The sequence below is a fragment of the Carassius gibelio genome, chromosome B7, assembly GCF_023724105.1.
Source record: "Carassius gibelio isolate Cgi1373 ecotype wild population from Czech Republic chromosome B7, carGib1.2-hapl.c, whole genome shotgun sequence".
In the NCBI taxonomy this organism is placed as follows: Eukaryota; Metazoa; Chordata; class Actinopteri; order Cypriniformes; family Cyprinidae; genus Carassius; species Carassius gibelio.
This window is the reverse complement of record NC_068402.1, coordinates 25109629-25130485: the sequence shown is the minus strand read 5'-3', so window position 1 is coordinate 25130485 and position 20857 is coordinate 25109629. Positions and strand designations below refer to the sequence as shown.

The following is a 20857-nucleotide window of genomic DNA, read 5'->3' as shown; positions in this document are numbered from 1 at the left end:
CTTTTACATGTATATCATATAGTCTAATCTTCAACTGCATTTCCCCTTTATGCCATTCTGAAGTAAATTTTCCATGGTTGCGGCATTAGGGAGTGAAGACTGGTGTAGGTTTAAATGTGAAAAATTCAAATGAAAAAAAAAAAAAACTAAAAACAAATTGACTGTTTGTATACCCATACTGTAAATTATCATAGGGAACATTATTTTATGTCTGCTATATTTATTCATAGGCAACATATGGCCTTGTAATTGCAGGGAAGAGCAACAGTCTGGACTTTCTCTTTCTTGATTACTTAAAGTAGCTCATGTCTTTTTGCAAAGAACAGATTTTATATCTCAACAAAGATCTTTATAGTTCATTTATGTGAATCTGATTAACTCCTAGCAGTGAGTGTCTTCTCTTTCTGGTAACAATTTGATGATTTATCTCTATAAGGATTGCGGTGTGTTTTATTCCCTGACAGTCTATTGATTGTTCTCAAGGACACACATGGACAGATATGATTCTCCCTTTAAATCACGTCATTCGCGATGGATATGACCTTCAAGGGTTTCTGACAGAATGCTGTGAGCATACACAGATTTTTTGTTTGTTGATGAATTTACTGTCTCTGATTCCACAGAATAATGTGGGTTCATCAGGTGGCGTGATTGCTGCCACTTACTGAATATAATTTTACTTTAATAATGTTGTTAATGGCCATTTTCCGTAACACTCGAATTAACGTTATGTAAAATAACCCACAAACACGTGAACGTTCCTCTGTATCCTGTTTTGAACTTGTCTTACGCCAACTGCTGCTGCTAAATAATCTTTATGTTTTCTTTTATAAGGGGAAAGAATGGTAGGACACAGTGTTATAGTAGCGTTCCCACAAAAGAAAATCCCCAAAAGTTGTCTCGGTTCTGCTATTAAATATATTGGGTTTTGCAGCAATTAATAGGCCACTTAACAATATAATGTGTGAAGACAGCAATTAATTTCCTTTTAACAATATACGTCATGTGCCTACTGATATTATTGTTTAAAGTAAGAATATCAAATAAAGATGCTTCCCCGGTTTCCTGAGTTTTATTTTCACATTTGTATATTAAAAAGTAACGCATTAATTAGTTACTATATCCTAAAGGAGAATTTTAAAAAGTTAACAATATTATTCTAGCAGTAACGTTCACGTCAGTTCTGCGTCATCGGTCATCTGACCGGAAGTGACTTCATGTTTTTGAGCAGAGATTTCCTTGTTAGTTATAGACGCGATGATTTGATCTTTAGTTTATGTCCATAACAGCAACTACATAATTTAAATATTAAACACAGTACACTCGTTTTAAGTAATACGTTAGTTCATAGTCCTTTTAAGCATGACGGCAATTAGCGAAAGTAACCTGCGGAAAATATTGTCGAAGGTATGTAAAACACTTGCGTACCAGAGAAGTTGTTTACAAAGTGTGTTTGTCGTAATATAGGTGATGTTATTTCTTTGTAACAGATTTATAAATACAGGGATCTGACACTACGCGACATAACAAACGTGACGTCTCACTATAAGGATCTTAAACCTGTGATGGACAACTACGGTAAGATTAGACTTTACCTTACTGTGCCTCCAAACTTCAACCACACCTAACGTTACAGAGGTTTGAACGTCATTGCGTTAGGTTTATTTGAAAGAAAGTGGCGTTGTTTTCAATAAGGATAAAATAAATAAAGGCAAATTCTGCTGTATATTAAATAATATACACTTGTGTCTTCATTTTGTAAATATAACTAACGTTATATTGCTGAACATAAAAGCGGAAGTATTTGGACAGGTTGTTTTCTGAATGACACCAGTTCCAGTTAAATAGTAAATATACAGGTATGTATTTTGTTTTCTTTGTTTCAGTGTTCAATGATGGCTCCACCAAAGAGCTGTTGAGTCTCACGGGAACTGTGCCAGTAAGCTTCAGAGGTACAGAGAGAGAGAGAGAGAGAGAGAGAGAGAGAGAGAGCACTGCTTTCTAGAAGTGTTTGAGCTTCTCCACTCCTCAGACCTGTTTAACAATCCAGCTGTCATTTCTTTATGTCAGACCCTTTTCCCTATTTAATATATTCCTCTTCTATAGGAAACGTGTACAACATTCCCATCTGCCTGTGGTTTCTAGACACCTATCCCTACAACCCTCCCATCTGTTTTGTCAAACCCACAAGTGCCATGATGATAAAAACAGGGAAACATGTTGATGCCAATGGAAAGATTTACCTCCCATACCTGCATGAATGGAAACCTGTGAGGGTTTTTTTCCCCTTTTTATACTTGTAGGTTTAATTTAGGAGGACATAGACCTACTTTTTGTTTGTTTTTGTCTATTTTAGCCCCAGTCTGAATTGTTAGGACTGATCCAGGTGATGATTGTGGTGTTTGGAGAAGAACCACCCGTTTTCTCACGGCCCACCACTCAGGCAACTTACCAAGCATTCCCCGCAGCAGGCCCACCTAACAGTGAGTGTAGACCAGTGATCCTCAAATCTGGCTCGCAAGATCCAGTTTCCTGCAGAGTTTAGCTCCGACTCTAATTAAACAAACCTGCCTGTGATTTTTTTTAATGATCCTGAAGACACTGATTTGCAAACTCATGCATGTTTGATTAGGGTTAGATCTAAACTTCGCAGGAAACTGGATCTCGCGAGCCAGATTTGAGGATCACTGGTGTAGACTTATGTCTGATCTAAAAGAAAACCTATTTTAAGATTTATGTAACATTTGTAAGAGCATTCTGACTTTATGAATGAGCAGTAATTATATGATTCAATGTTTTTCCAGCTTCTTACATGCCCAGCACACCTGGGTTGCCTTATGGTCAAGGTCACTCTGCCAATCCAGGGTAAGTGCTTTCAGTGTGCCAATCAACCAGTTCCTACATAAAAACACTACCATACAAAAGAAGTATGGTTTTTATCTCTAAAAGAAATTCATACTTTCATTCAGCAAGGATACATTCGATTTATCAAAAGTGCCAGTAAATACATTTATAATGTTTTAATTAGTGTTTATTCTAGTTAAAATAACTGCTATCACAGTAAAATGTATCACAGTTTCCAGAAAAATATTAAGCAGCATATCTGTTTTCAACATTGGTAATAATAAGACATGTTTCTTGAGCAGCAGATCAGCTTATTAGAATGTTTTCTGATGGGTCACAACAGGAAGACTGAAGATATGACTGCTGTAAATGTGGCTTTGCCAACAGAGGAATATATTTTTTAATATATTAAAATAAAAAAAAAACATGTATTTTAAACAGTATTTTTGTTAAATGCAGGTTTCACTTTTGAATGGTAGTGTATTTCTCAGACATCTGCCATAGATCAGATCTTGTTACATGCATTTAGACAGCAAAAAACCCAAAACATAGGGTTTTGGCATCCTTTCCTATGTATTTTTTAATCTAGTACTTATCTGATATCTCATCTAACCTATATCTAAACACACGTATCCAATTCTCCTCTTATGGCGCAATATCTAGTCATTGTTGTTTTTGTTATATCTGTGTGTGTAATACTGTAGCTCTTAGATAACAAGCAGTTGAGAAATGTCAAGCATGCATTTTTCTGCAAAAGACATTTATTTTTTATACCAAGCTGAATAATTTAAATCAAAATACACACAGGTAAAAGTACCATAAGTTACTGACAGACTCGAAAATTACAGTACAGGCAAAGCAAGTTTTGTGCACAGATGAAACAATGTGAAGGATCTTTATAGGAATGGATTATTAAGCTGAATAAGCAAACTCCTGCATAATACAAGGTTTGATTGAACATTTCCAGTATTTCTAGAAGAGAATAGCAGGAAAAGAACAAACGTGGCTTTCATTCACAATACATTTTCTAAATAGATGTACACTGATACATTCAGTCTTTTGTTTTGATCCAAGGCTTAATGGTGCTCATGCAAGGGTAAGGAATACCTTAGAGTTTCTGTAATGAATCATGAAAAAAAATAATTGCATTCTTGTACTATTTTGTGGATATTTCTAAGATATAGGATGTGTAAAATAATGTCAATCTTGGTGACCTTTAGCAACTTGTTTACTACTGATAAAAAGTTCTACCTATGCTTGTGACAGGTGAGTAATGTAAACAGACTGCTTTGTCTGAATATACTGCATATAAGGAGATGGGACAATTTGTTCGATATGTGTCGTTGCATTAAACCTTGCTGTGTAAATACCAAGGAAATGTTACTAATATATATATACAAAAGACAGACCAAAAGTTTGGACACAGCCACCTTTTCAAGCTCATCAAGAGAATGCCAAGAGCGTGCAAAGCAGTAATCAAAGCAAAAGGTGGCTACTTTGAAGAACCTAGAATATGGCATATTTTCAGTTGTTTCACACTTTTTTGTTATGTATATAATTCCATTTATAATTCCACATGTGTTAATTCATAGTCTAATGCCTTCAGTCTGACTCTACAATTTTCATAGTCATGAAAATAAAGAAAACTCTTTGAATGAGAAGTTGTGTCCAAACATTTGGTCTGTACTGTATGCATGGATATACTTTTTTTTCATTCTTTCTGTCTGTCTGTCTGCCAGTGGATATCAGGGCTACCCTTATCCTGCAGTAGGCTCTGGATACCCCACTACCTCAGGCTCCTCTCTATACACCCCAGGGTCTTCTGCCACTACAGTGGGTGAGCAAGCATCTTGCATGTTAAATGAATAGTGAAATCAAGAATCCAGTAAGACACTTACAAATCATGCCTTTCTAAACTGACATCAGTCTCAAAGTACACTACTATTCAAAACGGGGGTCATTAAGTTTATCAAACTGATCAAAACTAGCAGTAAAGGCATTTATAATGACAAAAAAAAATACAATCGACATTTCCAATAAATGTTGTTATTTTGAACTTTCTATTCATCAATTTCCAGATAAGTATTAAGCTGCAAAACTGATTTCAGCTGTAAAAAGAAATATTTCTTTAGAAGCAAATCAGCATATTAGAATAATTAGAATAATTGTACTTATATTTGCAATGTGACTATTGTTTCTGTGTTCTTGATCAAATAAATGCAGCGTTGGTGAGCTTTAGAGGCATCTTTCAAAAGTATTAAAAAAATGTTCCCAACCCAGCTTTTGAATGGTAATGTACATAAACCCATTTCAAAAAACTGTACATTGATACACTTGCAAACCTGTTTGTTTTTTTGCTGTGTTTCAGGACCCACCCGTGACGGTACCATTGGTGAGGACACAATCCGTGCATCTTTGGTGTCTGCAGTCAGTGACAAGTTGCGCTGGCGAATGAAAGAAGAGATGGATCGAGCACAGGCAGAGCTGGATGCACTGAAAAGGACAGAAGAGGACCTAAAGAGAGGCCACCAGAAGCTAGAGGAGATGGTGACCAAACTAGACCTGGAGATGGTACATGGGACCTTTTGTACCTTTTTACCTAATTGATACTTAATTAATATTTGATACTAGCTAATAGCGACTTAAGCTTTTATCTCTACTGTATTTATGTGTGTGTGTCTATATATATATATATATATATATATATATATATATATATATATATATATATATATATATATATATATATATACTTTCTAGTAAATCCTTCTTTTAACAAAGTATTGGCTTGAAAACAATGTTTGTAAAATACAAAATAATAATGTTATTTTCCATTGAATTGCAGGCTGATGTGGACAGAAACACTGAGCTCCTTAAGCAGAAAGATGAAGAGCTGACTGCTGCTCTGAGAAAAATGGAGAACCAGTCTGAGAACAATGATATTGACGATGTGATTTTGCCCACCGCTCCTCTGTATAAGCAGATTCTGAACCTCTACGCTGAAGAAAACGCCATAGAAGACACAATCTTCTACTTAGGTGAAGCGCTGCGCAGAGATGTCATTGACTTGGATGTCTTTCTTAAGGTTAGTCTCAACTGTACCCTGTGCGTTTTTTGTTACTGTTGTCTAAGCTGTAAAATGCAATATTTAAATATTAATTCCGAGTATTCTTTTTCTGTGTGCAGCACGTGCGCCTACTCTCCAGAAAACAGTTCCAACTGAGAGCCCTGATGCAGAAGGCCCGGAAAATAGCAGGCCTCAGTGACCTGTACTGACCTGCCCAAAAAAATCATTGCCCCTCTCAGCTGTAACACATGCACTATATGGCAAGGACCCTACATTTGATCCAAGAACAGGAGGTTCAGGACCCTCCTTTTTATAAATCACAGTCTAAGTACTGTACAAAAAGATGTGAAAGGTAACTAATATACTTATGACCAAAATATTCAAGTTTACATTAATATCATCATTATTAAAAACAACAAGTGCTTTGAATATACCTTTATTATGTAACAGATGAAGTGAGCTTTGAGGTTCTTACCTTAGAAAAGAAAACAATGGAAGGAAATCAAACATTTGTAAAATATATTTTTGCTCAACTATGGAATTTATCATAACCTTATATAAATAAATAAAAAACAGCAACCGGTGCACTTTTGTAACTTGTGCCTCATATTCTTCTAAAGTGTCTTTCAGAAATAGGGTAAAGGGAAAGAAGTTTGAGAATTGCATTCTATATGCTCTATCTGAATGTCTTATTTTTATATTGTTTAATCTCCTAATATGTACCTGTTTTGAATAATTATCTTAAAATCAGCACTTTGTTTTATTTTAGTAAATCAATCTTCTTAACATCTCAGATTTGAATTATAACATTATGCTTTATCATTATCATTGTCCACTACCTAACACACCTTTGCAGTCCTGCATGTGATTTATATGTGTTGTCAATCATATTAACAGTTCTTATGCAGTCAGTTTACAAGAATGCACTTGGTATTCTTGCAGATTTAATGACAAGAATATTATGCAGACATTTCTGAGATTGAACTTGTATATGTATTTGAGATGTGATGTGTAAGCCAACAAAGTATAAAGGATAGATTTTCTTTCTTTCTTTTCTTTCTTTCTTTTTCTTTAGTTATTGTTAGATTGCTGGTTTAATCATGGATAAAGTGTTTTGCTTACAATCAAGGGAAACAAAATGATTGTGCGTCTCTTGGAGGTTTGAGGGTATTTAAAAATGAAAATCTGAAATAAAAGCAAAAAAAAAAATCTCTTAAATCTGTGTCTGCTTATCTGAATGCCTTACACTGCCACATTAGATGTTTAAACTTTGCTTTAGGGTTTTAAAATGTAAAATCTATAATTTAGTTTCATTTTTTTCTTTCTAACAATTTTATTTTTTGTATCGAAATATCACAAACTGCATGTAATACCTACAATCAGTGTCCCTTGAAAGGAAAAAATAAAACAATTAAACTAATCAACAAGTGACAAATTTTGTTTTTCTATTTGGTGGTAGAATGCAGAATATAATAAGAGCTGCTTTGAACACCTGACCAGGGTCACCAAATTTGCCGTTTTCCTGAATTTTTAAACTGTTGCCAGGAGTGAGTTCATTTATTTATTTTATTCCTTCACAGGTTAAATGTCTAAATTATATTTGACAGAAATGCCTGAATTGAAATATTTGATTCAATCCAATATATATTATGCTCCTGATAAACTCTACTGGATGATGAGACATAGTAAAGAGATTTTTGTGAAGGAGGGGCACTCGTAGGGAGCCTGAATGTTTTCATCTCCATGGTAACAGTTTGACTGGTCTCTACTGGATTGCTGCTAGTTATTTAAAATTAAAAGCATGACGTCATCTACAGACACTTCTATTAAAAACCTGTTAGGAATATCTTGAAGTTTTAATTTTAGATTGTAATCTAATAGTTAATTTTCAAACAGTTCTAAAATAAAAGATCACCACTCCCACCAAAGGAATTTGTCCACCAGCTGTCAAGATATAAATGAAAACCGACTGTATGCAGCTAGACACAAGTTGAAATTGTGTGTGTGATGCATGACAGTGACAGGAAAACATGCATTTAACGGAATATCAGAGGTTACGTTTTTGTATTTAGAATTGTGTAATTGGTCGATTTTTAATATGCAGATCTGGCAACTCTGCAACTGTCATCCATCCGTGTTTAAGCACTCTTGTCATCTAGTAAAGCTGTAGCCTTCGATCTGAAATATGTTGAGATGAATGAATTACTGTACTCCTGTGTGCCATAGAAGTATTCTGTTATCATACACAAGTTGTAAATAAAGCTAGTTTTTCAGTGTTTGTACTTCAAAATGTCATGTTTAATTCAGTGCCACTTGCCGTTTTGTTTTTGCTTGTCTGAATTGTTTGAGATTTACTAGTAATTTCTGTGAAAATAATTTCTATAGCAATTTTCAAGCAATTTTAATTTGAGGGACAGTGATTTTAAATTTTGTTCTAAATATAAATCTATTTCTGTCTCGATTTCCTGATGCTCTAAATTCAGCAAACTGATGAATCTTCATATTTGTGTGATATTTTTTTGAGACACAATTGATTGTCTATCGCTGCTAATGACTGGGCTTCATACATTTCAATGAAGAGTGTGTCCTGTTACCACATGACTGATAAATGTTTATCTTCCTCTTCACATTAACCTTTTAGCTGTGATGTGTGACCTTGCATATGTGTCTTGTGCCCCTTTCTACCCTCTGACACTAGCATACATACAGTCTGCACCCCAGACTGTCCCTGTTCGACCATCTGAAATTTCATTTCACAGATGATGGGCTTCAGCCTCTAATCCAGCAGCTGTGAAGGAGGGTAGGACCGGTCAACTGTTTCAACTCTAATCAGCTTTTATTGCACATGAGAGAAAGAAACAGCCCGCCGCTGCTGAAACCTCTGCTTTTCGTGATTCTGGTTTGGGTTGAAAGGGGACAGGAGATGTGTGGCGGCTGGATGTGATGTTAAATCTAATTCACTCATTGCTGCTAGGCAGTGATGTGTCAGCAGGTGGAGATGTTAGCGCTAATAGGCCTGTCATAGTTGCTAACCTCAATCACTAACCTTCATAACAGCCTTTGCTCCTTTTAACCCACCCCTCTCTGCCTTTTCACAATCTTCTGTCGAAATTCTGATATTTGCCATATTTCTTTTTCTTGATCGCTTTAGGTGGTACTGCATTGACTGATAACCTTCCTGTGTCCTTTTTGAACTGAACAGATTACAAGCCTTCTCAGTGTCTTTTATCTGAAAGGTGACGAAAGTCACGTTTGATTTAGTATACCATGGATTTGATGTAGTATCTCAGATCAGGCCCGTAAACACTCAACAAAATGCTCGTAAAAAAAAAAAAAAGCACACAGAGCCTACAAATATTTTTACGAGGCTTAATGTGTCACCTTGGCATTGTCGATTTTTACTGGCCTCTGCGTGTGAGGCAGAGGAAACTGGTGAAAATGTTTATTGGCTGTCAGGTCATTGCCGTTGCTCTCAGCTGGAGTGGTGGTCGTAGCCTGCAGTGACAAGACAAAGCTGAGACATTGATGGTCTGTCCGGCGGAAGCCCCATTGTATGGGAATGTTATAGGTTTTGTTCTTTCTGACAGTCTGATGACCTTAGTTTAAGAAAGCTCTCTGGGCCAAACCCAGGGCACAAGGGTTTGACTGAACTGACCAATGTGGATCCCCAAAGGATCTGTATATCTGGGAACAGAGTAAAAATATCACCAAGTGAAAGCCTCAGGATTTGAAATCCACCCTCCAAGTAATGAAAGATTGTTTGGATTGACAGAAAGCCAGTGAAATTTGCCCATACTAGCAGTTGAAGGTCATATTTGATATTTTGGTATTTCTGAGTATTTGAGTTTTTGTCTTGTAAACAGGGTGCGTAGGATCTTAAATGAGATGTACTTTATTTATTGGAAATTTCATACAGAAAGAATGTTGATATGGTACACTTAATTCAAAATATAGTGTAAAAAAGTAAAAGATAATATACAGTGAGGTAATTATTTTATTAAAATAAGTCTTGACAAAGTGATCAGAGTCATGAAGTGTAAATACCTATAATCCATCAATTATACTCCAAACTGCGTATCCTGTGTAGGATCGCAGGGATGCTGGATATTATCCCACCATCTTGGGCCACAGGCAAGGAACTATCCTGTGTGGATTGTCAGTTGGTCAAATATTATTATTTATTATATACAAAGTTCAGGCATGAAACTCTAGATGGCGCAGTCCTATAGTCCAGTGTAGACAAACTTTAGCTGTGGCAGTACAGCACGGAGCGACACAACAACTGTCTCATCCTGTGTAGACATAGCATGACATATGACTAGAATATGACTAGTGCTTGCTGTAGCAGTTGTAGGGTGCTTCAGAAGCCCTCCACCTTCCCCAGCTCCACCTGTATAGATCTGCTACGGTGTGATTTCCCATATGCTATATGGGGGTTATTTCATGTATATTTGCAGCAGCAGTATTACTTACATGCTCACAGCAGCATGTTATAGATGTTTTGATAGTAGCATATCTCAGTATTTGCTGTGCCACAGCAGCAGAAGCAGCATAGTAGATCTATTCCACCAAGACCAAACAAATTAACATTGTCATGTACATCACCATGCCACCCCCTCCGAGAATTGTCATGACAGAAATCATTTTACCATAACAAAATATAAAACAATCGGCCTAGTAACAAGAAAAACACTGCAACAAGGCTAATTTTCACTACAACTGATATGACGACAGTTGCATTTGTTTTTGAAATATGAGCGAATGAGTGCTAAGAGAGACATGAGTCGTAGCAACGGTTTTCGTGGCGAATTCTTGAGGGTGCTACGTGATTGGTCCGTATCTCTAAAGCCCTACACCTAAGCTCTACCTGAAATCACCCATTATACCCTTATATAATATTGCACTATTTGAAGGGACAGTGTCATAGTGGATATATTCAGTCGCATAATGCATATGTTCACACAAAAGTTCGTCTCAGTTGGTCAGTGTGGCGAATTTGGGTGACCAACTGCGAAATCTGCATGGAGAAATCTTTCACCCTCATGTTAAATTCCTAAACATATGTATTATTATTATCTCACCAAACTTAGGAAAATGTGACTTTACCTTAAGTACATTTTTATATGATTGGGAGGGTTTTAATTAAGGTTTATACAAGCTAGTTAAATTTTAAGATTAGAGGCTGCTAGTTATCTAAGTGTTAAAAACAGCAGCCATTTAATGGTGCATTCAATATCTGAATTCTTTCCTTGTTTTTAGTCACTCCTTAAATGGTGTATATGTATATTGTAGACTAACAAGGGGAGTAGGGAATGAGGGTATGGAGGGCGATTTCGGACACAGCCCTAAACAAAGGCTAATGTAACGGAATGGTCAGGAATAAGGTATGTCACCCACATACTCAGAAAGCAATGTCACAGTCATAATAGAGAATGGTAAAATCAATAAGCATAAAATCAAGGCCCACGCTTTAGGAACAGGCAGAAAATAAAGGGTAGAGGAGTTGTGCTCTACATTAAGTTAGGGGTTAACTATGTAGCTTGGGTTATTGTAATTGCATTGATTTGAAGGGACTACAATTGCAACGCAGCATTCTCTGTTAGCCACTGTGCAATTATTTAAGAAGTGCAGACTTAATTATCTCTGCTTGCACTAGAGTCTCCTCCTAATTACTAACAATTTGTGCCTTATGTAGTAATTATTTACCCCAGAAACATCTCTCTCTAATTATAATTAAGGACGAGCAGTATATATTTATTCTCTCCTAAGCCTGCTTTATGTAGTGGTATCTTAATGAGCTGTTGAAAAGGTTCTCTCTCTTGCTGTTTATTTCTGAACTGGAGCAATGTACCTTATCATAGATTCACATACTGCTGCTTGGCAACTATCTGATTTCAGAAAGTAAGACTGTGTGACAACTTCTAATGAAAGTTTACTGCATTTCCTCCCACAAAGTCAAGCAGTCTAGAGTACAGATACAGGCGAGCAGGTAGAAGGCAAGGATTAGTTCACACAAAACTGCTCATTAGCTGAGAATGTACTTGCCCTCAGGGCATCTTAGATGAATATAGAGATGATATAAAGAAAATAAAATCATCATTAAGATGTTTTTTACTTTAAAATGTTGCTTCAGGTTAAAATACAAGTTCTCTATCCAAAATATTGCTTTCTTCAGTGAACTTGTCCAAAACAGCAGAGAAATATACACAGACCAAGCAATGTTTATAGGTAAAAAGAGTTCTAAACAGTTCTATGTTGGTGGATTCTGATGTGACTAGACAATGTTTACTGGTGGAAGAATATTATGGATTCTGGATTTTGGCCAAAAGTAATGGTTTAAAGTTAAAATGCATTTTATGATGGATTTGTTTTTTGTTTTTTTCATCACAAGATTTTAATTGATGGACTGGGGTCATGTGGATTACATGTGGATTATTGGGATGTTTTTATAATATGTTTGAACTCTCATTCTGATGGCACCCGTTCACTGCAGTGGATCCATCGATGAGCAAGTGATGTAATGCTACATTTCTCCCAATGTTTTTAGATATAGAAACAAACCCATCTACATCTTGGATAGCCTGAGGGTGAGTACATTTTTAGCAAATCAATTTTTTTTGGTAAACTATTCCTTTAACACGCTATCTTAAGATACTGAGAACTTTTAAAACATTACATTAATTTGATATTTATTTAAGTTGGAAACATACCATCTTAATATTGGCATTTTAATTTTTCCCACTAAACCCTCACTATACATTGAAAATATAGATGCCTTGATATTTTAGTTTTCTTTAGCTTTCTCAAACTAAAAAACTTAATTTCACATATCTTCTAAAATACTTTGTTTTACTTTACTTTGTTTACTTTTGATCAATATTGGCAATGCAAGTGAGCGGAATATTCTGTGGGAAATATAAACAACAAGGCACATAATATTTCAAAATGCCATTTTTTTTCCCACAACATGAGATTTCTTTATTATTGTGTGTCTAAATGCAACAAAAATCGAATCACTATCTTGGCTGCTATTGCTTCTGTCCTCTAATGCTTAACATAACAAAAAAAATAAAAAAGAAGAAGAAGCCTTTTCCATGAGTGCAGACTGCAGTTGTGAAAGCCCTGTTTCTGAGGTGTCCTGAAGAGGGCATTGCAGCAGTGTCACAAGCTCAGCCGCACAGCCTGACTTGGTCCTGCATGAGGAGTTAGCAAACCCAGCCGCTGCTGTCCAGAAACACATGACCTACAAATCCAACTCAGTTACTCAATCAGTCTGATTTTCTCTCATAAGAGAAGTTTTGTACGCTTTTGTTATATTTCCCTATAGACTTTCTCTGATTCGGGTCTCGTATATTGCAAAAACTGAGCTAAAGGTTAATCATCAAAATGGAAGGTGAATGAAACTAAAGAAACAGAGCGGAACAGTGAAAGAGAGAAAGAATAGCTTTGCGCTCTCTGTATAGTTTCCTATTCATGCAGAAATTAATCTTTAAAGTAATCCTGCTATATGGTTTCCACAATATAGTACAGAACATAAAGAAATGCAATGTGTTTGCAGAGGCAGAGCTAATTTATCATTAATGGCCCTTGCATGGTAGTATAAATCTGCTTCTGTGGGATTAGAGTTAGTAAATATATATCAACAATTCATAGAAGAACATCAACTTAATATCCTTCCTATCATCCCTGTCATTTGGGTGAGAGAGTGAGTGAGTCTGTGAATATGAAATGCAGAGGTCAGTAATTCCAGGCAAATATGACAAGAAGGGAAACATTCACACACACCACTAAATGGACTTTTATTTACATTAATGAACCCGATGCTGGCAATTTCTACAAACAAATTATGTCGAAGGACAGCCATCTGATATTTAGAGGTATTCTAAGGCTATTGCAATGCAGCACTATTAACTTAAAGCTGTATTTTGGGACTCTCACAGCTGTTTACAGCATAGGATGTTACTTTAATCACATCATATTTCATATTTCAAAACATAAAAGTATTTGATATAGCTATTTTTCAGACTCCTTTAAGTTCCAAAAGTGCCAAACTAATCAAACTTCAAGCAGGCACTTATTCAGATTGAGCTTTAGTGTACACATCTCTTCCAGTCCTTTAATAGATTTGATTTTCTTTGAGCCCTGAGCATGTCAGCCTTCATTTTAGACTCAGTAAAGAGACCTGCCCTCCCTGGCATTTCTATTTCGGCTTTTAAAATGAACTTAAACTTCAGAATATTGTCAAGGAATGGACTGGAGAATAATCTGATTCCACAGAAGTGGGGTGATTTATGTAATGTTTTACCCTGAACAGATTTCCTATTGTGTGAGCCATAAATGACAAAAGAAATAGTTGATTGATTTAGCTGTCTGCTTATAGCAGCTTAGACAATGACTTAAATGAAATGGGGGGGAAGGGGATGTATTGAATTAATTGGAATTTGTGCTTGTAAAATCCCTGTTGTTATGGGCTCTACCGGTCAACCGGTATGGACCTGGCATTTATTGCAGTAAGTGACTGTCTATGTGCGAGAGAGATACTTAAAGGTCAGCCTCATCTGCCTTTTCACTACATCTCCAGCTTCTGTGATAAAAATAAAGGCAGATGGTCACAACCACATTTGACCTCTGATTTAATCACATCAGAGTGTCCTCTACTACTTGGAGCCTCAGATTTGTTGCTGTAACACTAAAACATTCATGAAATCATACAAGTGACATGATGTTTTGGAACAGCTAAAAAAATGAACTCTCAGTTCTGCATAGCTCTTACCCAGAGTAACAGATGCTTGTTTATAAGCCTTACTCTCAACAAGAGAGTTAAAAGGGAAAGGATGGAGAAAGGGAGGGTGTGAGGATGAGATGATAAGATACAACCTGGCCAGATGTTCTGAGTGACTTCAAAGTCTTTAAGAAGCTCTGAAGTAAGTTACATGGGAATATATTGAAACAAGGCTAAAATCTCAGAGGCATCTGATTCTCAAAGAGCTACTGTAGGAGCCATGATTAGGTCAAAGCAAAACCATGTCTTTTAGTGTGATATATATATATATTTTTGAATCTATATATGTGATTTGAAAGTATAACAAAATTACAATTTACAGATAATGTAAAATAATAATAATAATAATAATAATAATAATAATAATGAAAAAAAAAAACAGATACATTTGACCAATTATTTTAAGTATCTGCATGTAAAAAGTGTATAATTAAAAAAAAAGTCAATTTCCAGAAAATTTGTCTTGATACTGTTAAAAAAGAAGACAGTAAAATAAAAAAAATAAAAAAAGCTAAAATGTGGGAAGTGCAATTTGAAAATCATTGTTTGTTTTCTTCTTCTTCTTCTTCTTCTTCTTCTTCTTCTTCTTCTTCTTCTTCTTCTTCTTCTTCTTCTTTTTTTTTTTTTTTGCAGTTTTCTAGCGGTAAACATTAAACAGACATTAAACAGACAAAATCAATAAAAACTGATTGAATGGCTAACACAGTCAGCTTAATTTGTGTAAACACCGAGGAAATGTAATGAGGTTATTTAGGCCTGTAATGCTGCGGAAAGTGTCCAAATTATGTTTTTATTTATTTATTTATTTATTGTAATATCGAGTTCATCAACAGAGCTGCATGCAAAATATGGAACGTGGATACATCTAATGTAAAATAAGTCATGCATTTTTATTTATAATGATTCAAAGGTTATTACTGATTGTCGTATTATTTTAATTGTTAAATACAGTCAAGAAGGTCAAGACCTCTGCGCTTTGACCTCTGAACCATAGATGGCAGATGGAACATTTACCCAACATGTGTTTAAAACTACTAGCTGTCTCATAAACATGGAATTATAATTCTGCACACCCTGCACCTTAGGCTATTCGTAGAATATCTACTAAATTGTAAGTAGGCTATATAGATTATTATAAATTAAATTATCAAACTTTTCAATAATCAACACAACGCACGCATCAAAATCAAGGAGGTTATAATGTCTCATATGATGCAGTATTAGGACTGATTATTCAGTCCACGCTCTTCAGCATCTATGATGAGAAATATGTGTTAGGCGCGCACGCAGCAGGCAGGCGCAGGCTGAGCATCTCACGCACGCGCGCACGCACACACACACACACACTGCTGTGGCTGTGAGATTATCAGAAGAGAAAGAGGGAGACGCGGAGGAGAGCAGCAGCCCCACCGTCCACCGATCCTCAAGCGAGAGAGAGAGGCAGCGTCTGGAGCAAGAGCTGGGCGGGGAAATAACTGCGGTACTGAAGAGACACTTCATTGCCGAACTGCAGCAGTTCGTCGGCATCGTCCGTGTAAAGCAAAATGTCATCGTCGGGAAAAGATAACAGCTCCCAACATGCGAATTACGTGGGACCGTATCGCCTGGAAAAGACGCTCGGCAAAGGACAGACAGGTTTGTCCTTTTGTGTGCTTGAGATCAGGGATGGTGACGCGCGCTATCACCGCTGCTCAGTTATAACCTTGCGCGATGACTAAATATGATGATGCGTGTCTGTGTGTTTGCGTGCGCTGACATGTCATTGTGTAGAGAGGTTTTGCGCAGATTAAGACTTTAGCCTACTTTTCTGACCGTCCGGTGAGATCTTATCAGTTGCAGAATTCTTTTTGGGTGGAACAAGTTGGCAAACGTTAATATTTTCGTTCTATGAAAAGGAACTTGTCTACGCAAATGAGAGTTTATCTTTGCGGCTCCGCTTTGCTTCTAGTTAATGCCGTTAATCCCGATTTGTCAGACAACGGGATGTGGTTGCACTTGCAGATCCCACTGCTGAATCCATTTGTCTTGTACAAGAGCTAGAATCGAATGTTTGACATCAGGGTACAGGTGGCCCTCGGATGCTGCTGCTGATGCTGCTGCTGATGATGGGACAGTTTTGCTGCATCCGTAGTGCACCATGTGTTCACCCAGATTCCCTCTGCAGTCCGGTGGTGCTGAAGTTTGAGAAACTGCTCTTCTCTTTAGTCTTGCTTTAGTTTAGCTACAGGCCACTGAATAGTTGTTGGCTAATTTGAGCTGTTGTAAAAATCAATAATCATCGAGGTTTTATATGACCACACAATGCATGACAAAGATTATTCTTATGTTGATGTCGGCTTACTGCTGCGAATTGCTGTATGACATGGGAGTATGGAAAAAGTATTGATCTGGGGGCAATTTTTTGTGCTCAATGTTCTGTGGCCAGTGGCTTCTTCTGCTGTGGCTTTGGTAGAGAACAGTTATTAAGTCAATATCCCTGGCCAGGCGTTTCCAAGTGCCTACAGCTGTTATGCAACACATGGACTGCAACTTTTAAAGTATAGATTGACTGTGTTTTGAAGAACACGGAGGTGAGAGTTTGTAGTCGGGTCTTCAGGCATTTCCCATTAAAAGAATCCAGTAATGCTGCACTCTGTACAGTCATAACATAGACATATAGATGAATTGTTGAAAATTTGTGGTATATTATTAGCTCACAAAATTGTCATTTATTTTGTGTGGCTTTTAGTTTGTGTCTGTTAGCTTTGAAGCCATTTACTTTCAACATCTAAAAATGTATCTTCCCTAGTCCAAACATACTACATGAACAGCAGTGCACTGAGTCAGTAAGATGATTGAATATACAGTGCTGAAATAGCAATAGCAACTAATGTGTGGATGATACTCAATCTACACTGTTTCTGGAGCGCAAAAAAAAATGAGGACGGTGAAGTTGGTGGATCTTTTCAAGTGCTATAGATACCAGAAAAGTTCTTATTTATGTTTAAATGATACTTAACAGTACCCAAGTAAAAAAAAATGAGTAATTGCCAATAGTATGTTCCAAGTCAACTAGAATATGTCAAATGAGAGATGGCAACATGATGGGTGTTGTATATCTATGAATATAGACCAAAGAACACAATTCTCCATTGGTCACTGTCAGAGATTGTTTCTTGTGAGAAAATGGGCCAAAAATATTGATGCCTCACCTTGCACTCATTGAACTCTACATTTCTGTCCAGTAAGAATCTTCCTGACCACCTGCTTCTGCCTAGCAACAGCTGCTTGAAGATCACGGTTCATAGCTGTAATGGAAACTAAAAGTGTATTCAAAACGTGTCGGACAATCAACCCCTTAAAATGTCTTTCTCCAACTTTCTATTTCAATCAGAAAATACATTGTCACCTGAAAATATACTGAAATCATCAAGTCTTTCCATGGGGTCTTAAAGTGATGGATCACTCAAACATGACAATTCTGTCATTATTTACTCACCATCATATCATTTCAAAACTGTACGACTCAACACAACAAAGTTATTTTTTCAATCTCTCAGTGGGTCTGTTAAACGGAAGTCACCCAAAAGGGTTTGGTTACCAACATGCTTCAAAAAAATCTTCTTTTGGGTTTCACAAAAGAAAAAAAGTTGTTTGGAATGACATGAGAATTTCATTTTTGCCTAAACAATGCTTGAATTGTGGTCCGAGTTCTCAGTTAACCCACTAATATGCAACCAGTGCTAACAATGTGTTTTTAGGACGTGATGACTGTAAATACAGTTCAACAGAAGAGACAGCACACACTGTTCATTTGCAGATAGAACGTTCTGTCGGCAATTAAACTATTGGCACCACTTCTTAAAATAAATCCTGGTGGTTAGATGAGCGGGTTTGCTTCTGACTGGTTAGCGGAGGGTATTCCTGCTCGTTCTGCCACCGTTGGCATGGCTGCTGAGAGAATGCCGCACAATAAACGCCGCTTCCCAGTGCTGCCGCTGCAGAGGAGAGCCCATATGTCATGAGTGAGACTCACACAGAGAAAGAGGAGCTTGGGGGAGGGGTAGGGATAGATGGGAAGGGGGGTTGGTTTGGGGATGTGGAAGAGAGAGAGAGAGTTCTCAGAGCTAAAGCGGGACCCCCATGGGAAACCGTAAAAAGGACGCTCTAGTTTAATTTACCCCCTCCCTCACCTCCCCAAATCAAAACGGATGTACGTGCCTGTATTTTTGCCTTCCCTGTTTCTTTGTGATGCTTCAGCTATCGCACATAGCATCCTCGCTGCTTAAGTCAGTTGAAAGTAGGCAGAGGAAGATTACAGGGGATCACGGGCTGAGACAGATTGGACTGTGTTAGTGGCAGTGAAAAACAATAATGTTGCAACAATAACTGCTTTATGAGACACATGCAGTTACTGTGTATTTCTTTCCACTATTTGTTCTGTTCTTATCCCCACTACTCTACTTAGACCCTCCTCTACTCCTTCCCTCACTCTGTCAGGGTGTCCCAAAGGAGGCCCGTTAATGAAGCAGTGAAGTACCTGAATCACGCACACTGTCACGGGCAGAAACGGAGTCCTCTTGCTGGGGTCAGGGTTAGATGGCTTGTATGGGCAGGCTCCGTGCAGAGTGGTGGTTGAGCCCCAGGCCTCCACTGCAATTCCAGAATGGACATGGAGATAATCAAGCTATATATACACACTACCTCAGGGCCAGTGAGTGTCCGTTACTGCAGAGGTGCTGGTGCAAAACGGATATGAAGCACTGCTGGCAGAACCACATAAAGTATGGTCATTTCGCTGCAGTGCACGTAGGGCTCATTTCAATCCAGGTAGTGGTGCTGCATATACAGTACGGGACGCCATTGCTCCTCTTTGCCTATACTATGGAATTTAGAATATGCAAATTGTTTTGAAATATTTACACGTCTTAATCGCTGGGGTGTATTTTTAGCAATAGCCAAATAAAAAAAAAAAATATCCATTTTTCTTTTATGCCAAAAATCATTAGGATTTTAAGTAAAGATCATGTTCCATGAAGATATTTTGTAAATTTCCTACTGTTAATAGATCAAAACTACATTTCTAATTAGTAATATGCATAGCTTAGAATTCATTTGGACTTGGATTTTCTCTGTATTTGATTTTTTTTTGCACCCTCAGATTTCAGATATTCTAATAGTTGTATCTCGGCCAAATATTGTCTGATCCTAATAAACCATACATCAGTGGACAACTTATTTATTCAGCTTTCTGATGTTGTATAAATATGTATGTTAAAAAAAATAACACTTAGGTTTCAGTGTATGGAAAGCACTAGAACATTTTTTTAAAATATCTTCTTTTGCGTTGCCTAGAAGAAAGCTATACATGATTTATTAAATGTCGCATGTGTACGTAATAATTTCTGAGTGCTCTATCACTTTAAATAGAGTGGCCTGTAATATCAAAATGGACCTGTATTATCTAATTGGTTTCTTTGATTAATGGAGTGAGGTTTTTGTTTAAAATAATATAGTTAGAAGGGAAAATGTAATTATGCTCTAAGAAACAACATCTTCATCAGCACAAAGAATGTTTTGTTTTTAGCCTGAAAAGCCTGTTTGAAATGTCAGCTGTTGACTGTCTTGCTGGGCTGACTTTGTGAACAATTTGTCAGTGTGTTTCTGTCTGAGGGGGTTGCAGTCTCCCAGACATATTCCTGCCTTCAGTTGGCTCTCATTTAGTAAGTGCTGGATAGCAGTGGTTGGTTGTCATGGCTGCGCCCCCTTCCCACAAGCCTTTTCTCACAATGGCCATGCTTTCCATCTTCGAGATCAGAGGCAGACAGCAACAGTCCTCGTAGCCCCTCTTTCCCACCCTTGATTTATGTAGATTAAATTCAGTCTCCGCTATTAGCACTGGAAGATGTACACAGAGGAATCTATGGAAGAATACGCAGCCTTTGCGTCATACGCAATAATTTAATCCTTCAGAAAAATGTTGAAGGAATGTGCGCAGGAATGATTGGTAAAGCAGAGCTGATTCCACTGATGGGCTCTTATGTGGGATTAGATGTGTTTCTTATTTAACTGCAAGCATTTTGTTCCTTGTTGACTAACAATTACTAAATATAAGTATAATTTATATTTAATGTTCATTCTTGTCGCTCTGAATCTTTCATCTTGGGCCTTATGAACATTTCAAA

General features: G+C 37.0%; 2 protein-coding genes across 5 annotated transcripts in view; both read left to right on the top strand.

Annotated features, from left to right (window-relative positions):
* Positions 1-1200: 1200 nt before the first annotated feature.
* LOC127961819 (tumor susceptibility gene 101 protein) lies at positions 1201-7123 on the top strand. Its single transcript, XM_052561092.1, has 10 exons — positions 1201-1407; positions 1491-1578; positions 1887-1952; positions 2107-2270; positions 2357-2483; positions 2805-2865; positions 4584-4681; positions 5213-5415; positions 5690-5929; positions 6031-7123. Exons 1-10 carry the CDS (start codon positions 1363-1365, stop codon positions 6118-6120), a joined length of 1182 nt encoding a protein of 393 aa, XP_052417052.1. The 5' UTR covers positions 1201-1362; the 3' UTR covers positions 6121-7123.
* Positions 7124-16047: 8924 nt separating this feature from the next.
* The window catches only part of LOC127962646 (serine/threonine-protein kinase BRSK2-like), a 119905-nt gene continuing 115095 nt past the window's right edge, over positions 16048-20857 (top strand). For 3 of the 4 annotated variants that reach the window (XM_052562275.1, XM_052562274.1, XM_052562276.1), the window contains exon 1: positions 16048-16328. In XM_052562275.1, coding sequence (XP_052418235.1) covers positions 16238-16328 — 91 coding nt within the window. In that variant the 5' untranslated portion in view covers positions 16048-16237. The remainder of the gene's footprint in view (positions 16329-20857) is intronic. The other variant, XM_052562277.1, reaches the window with a different exon arrangement.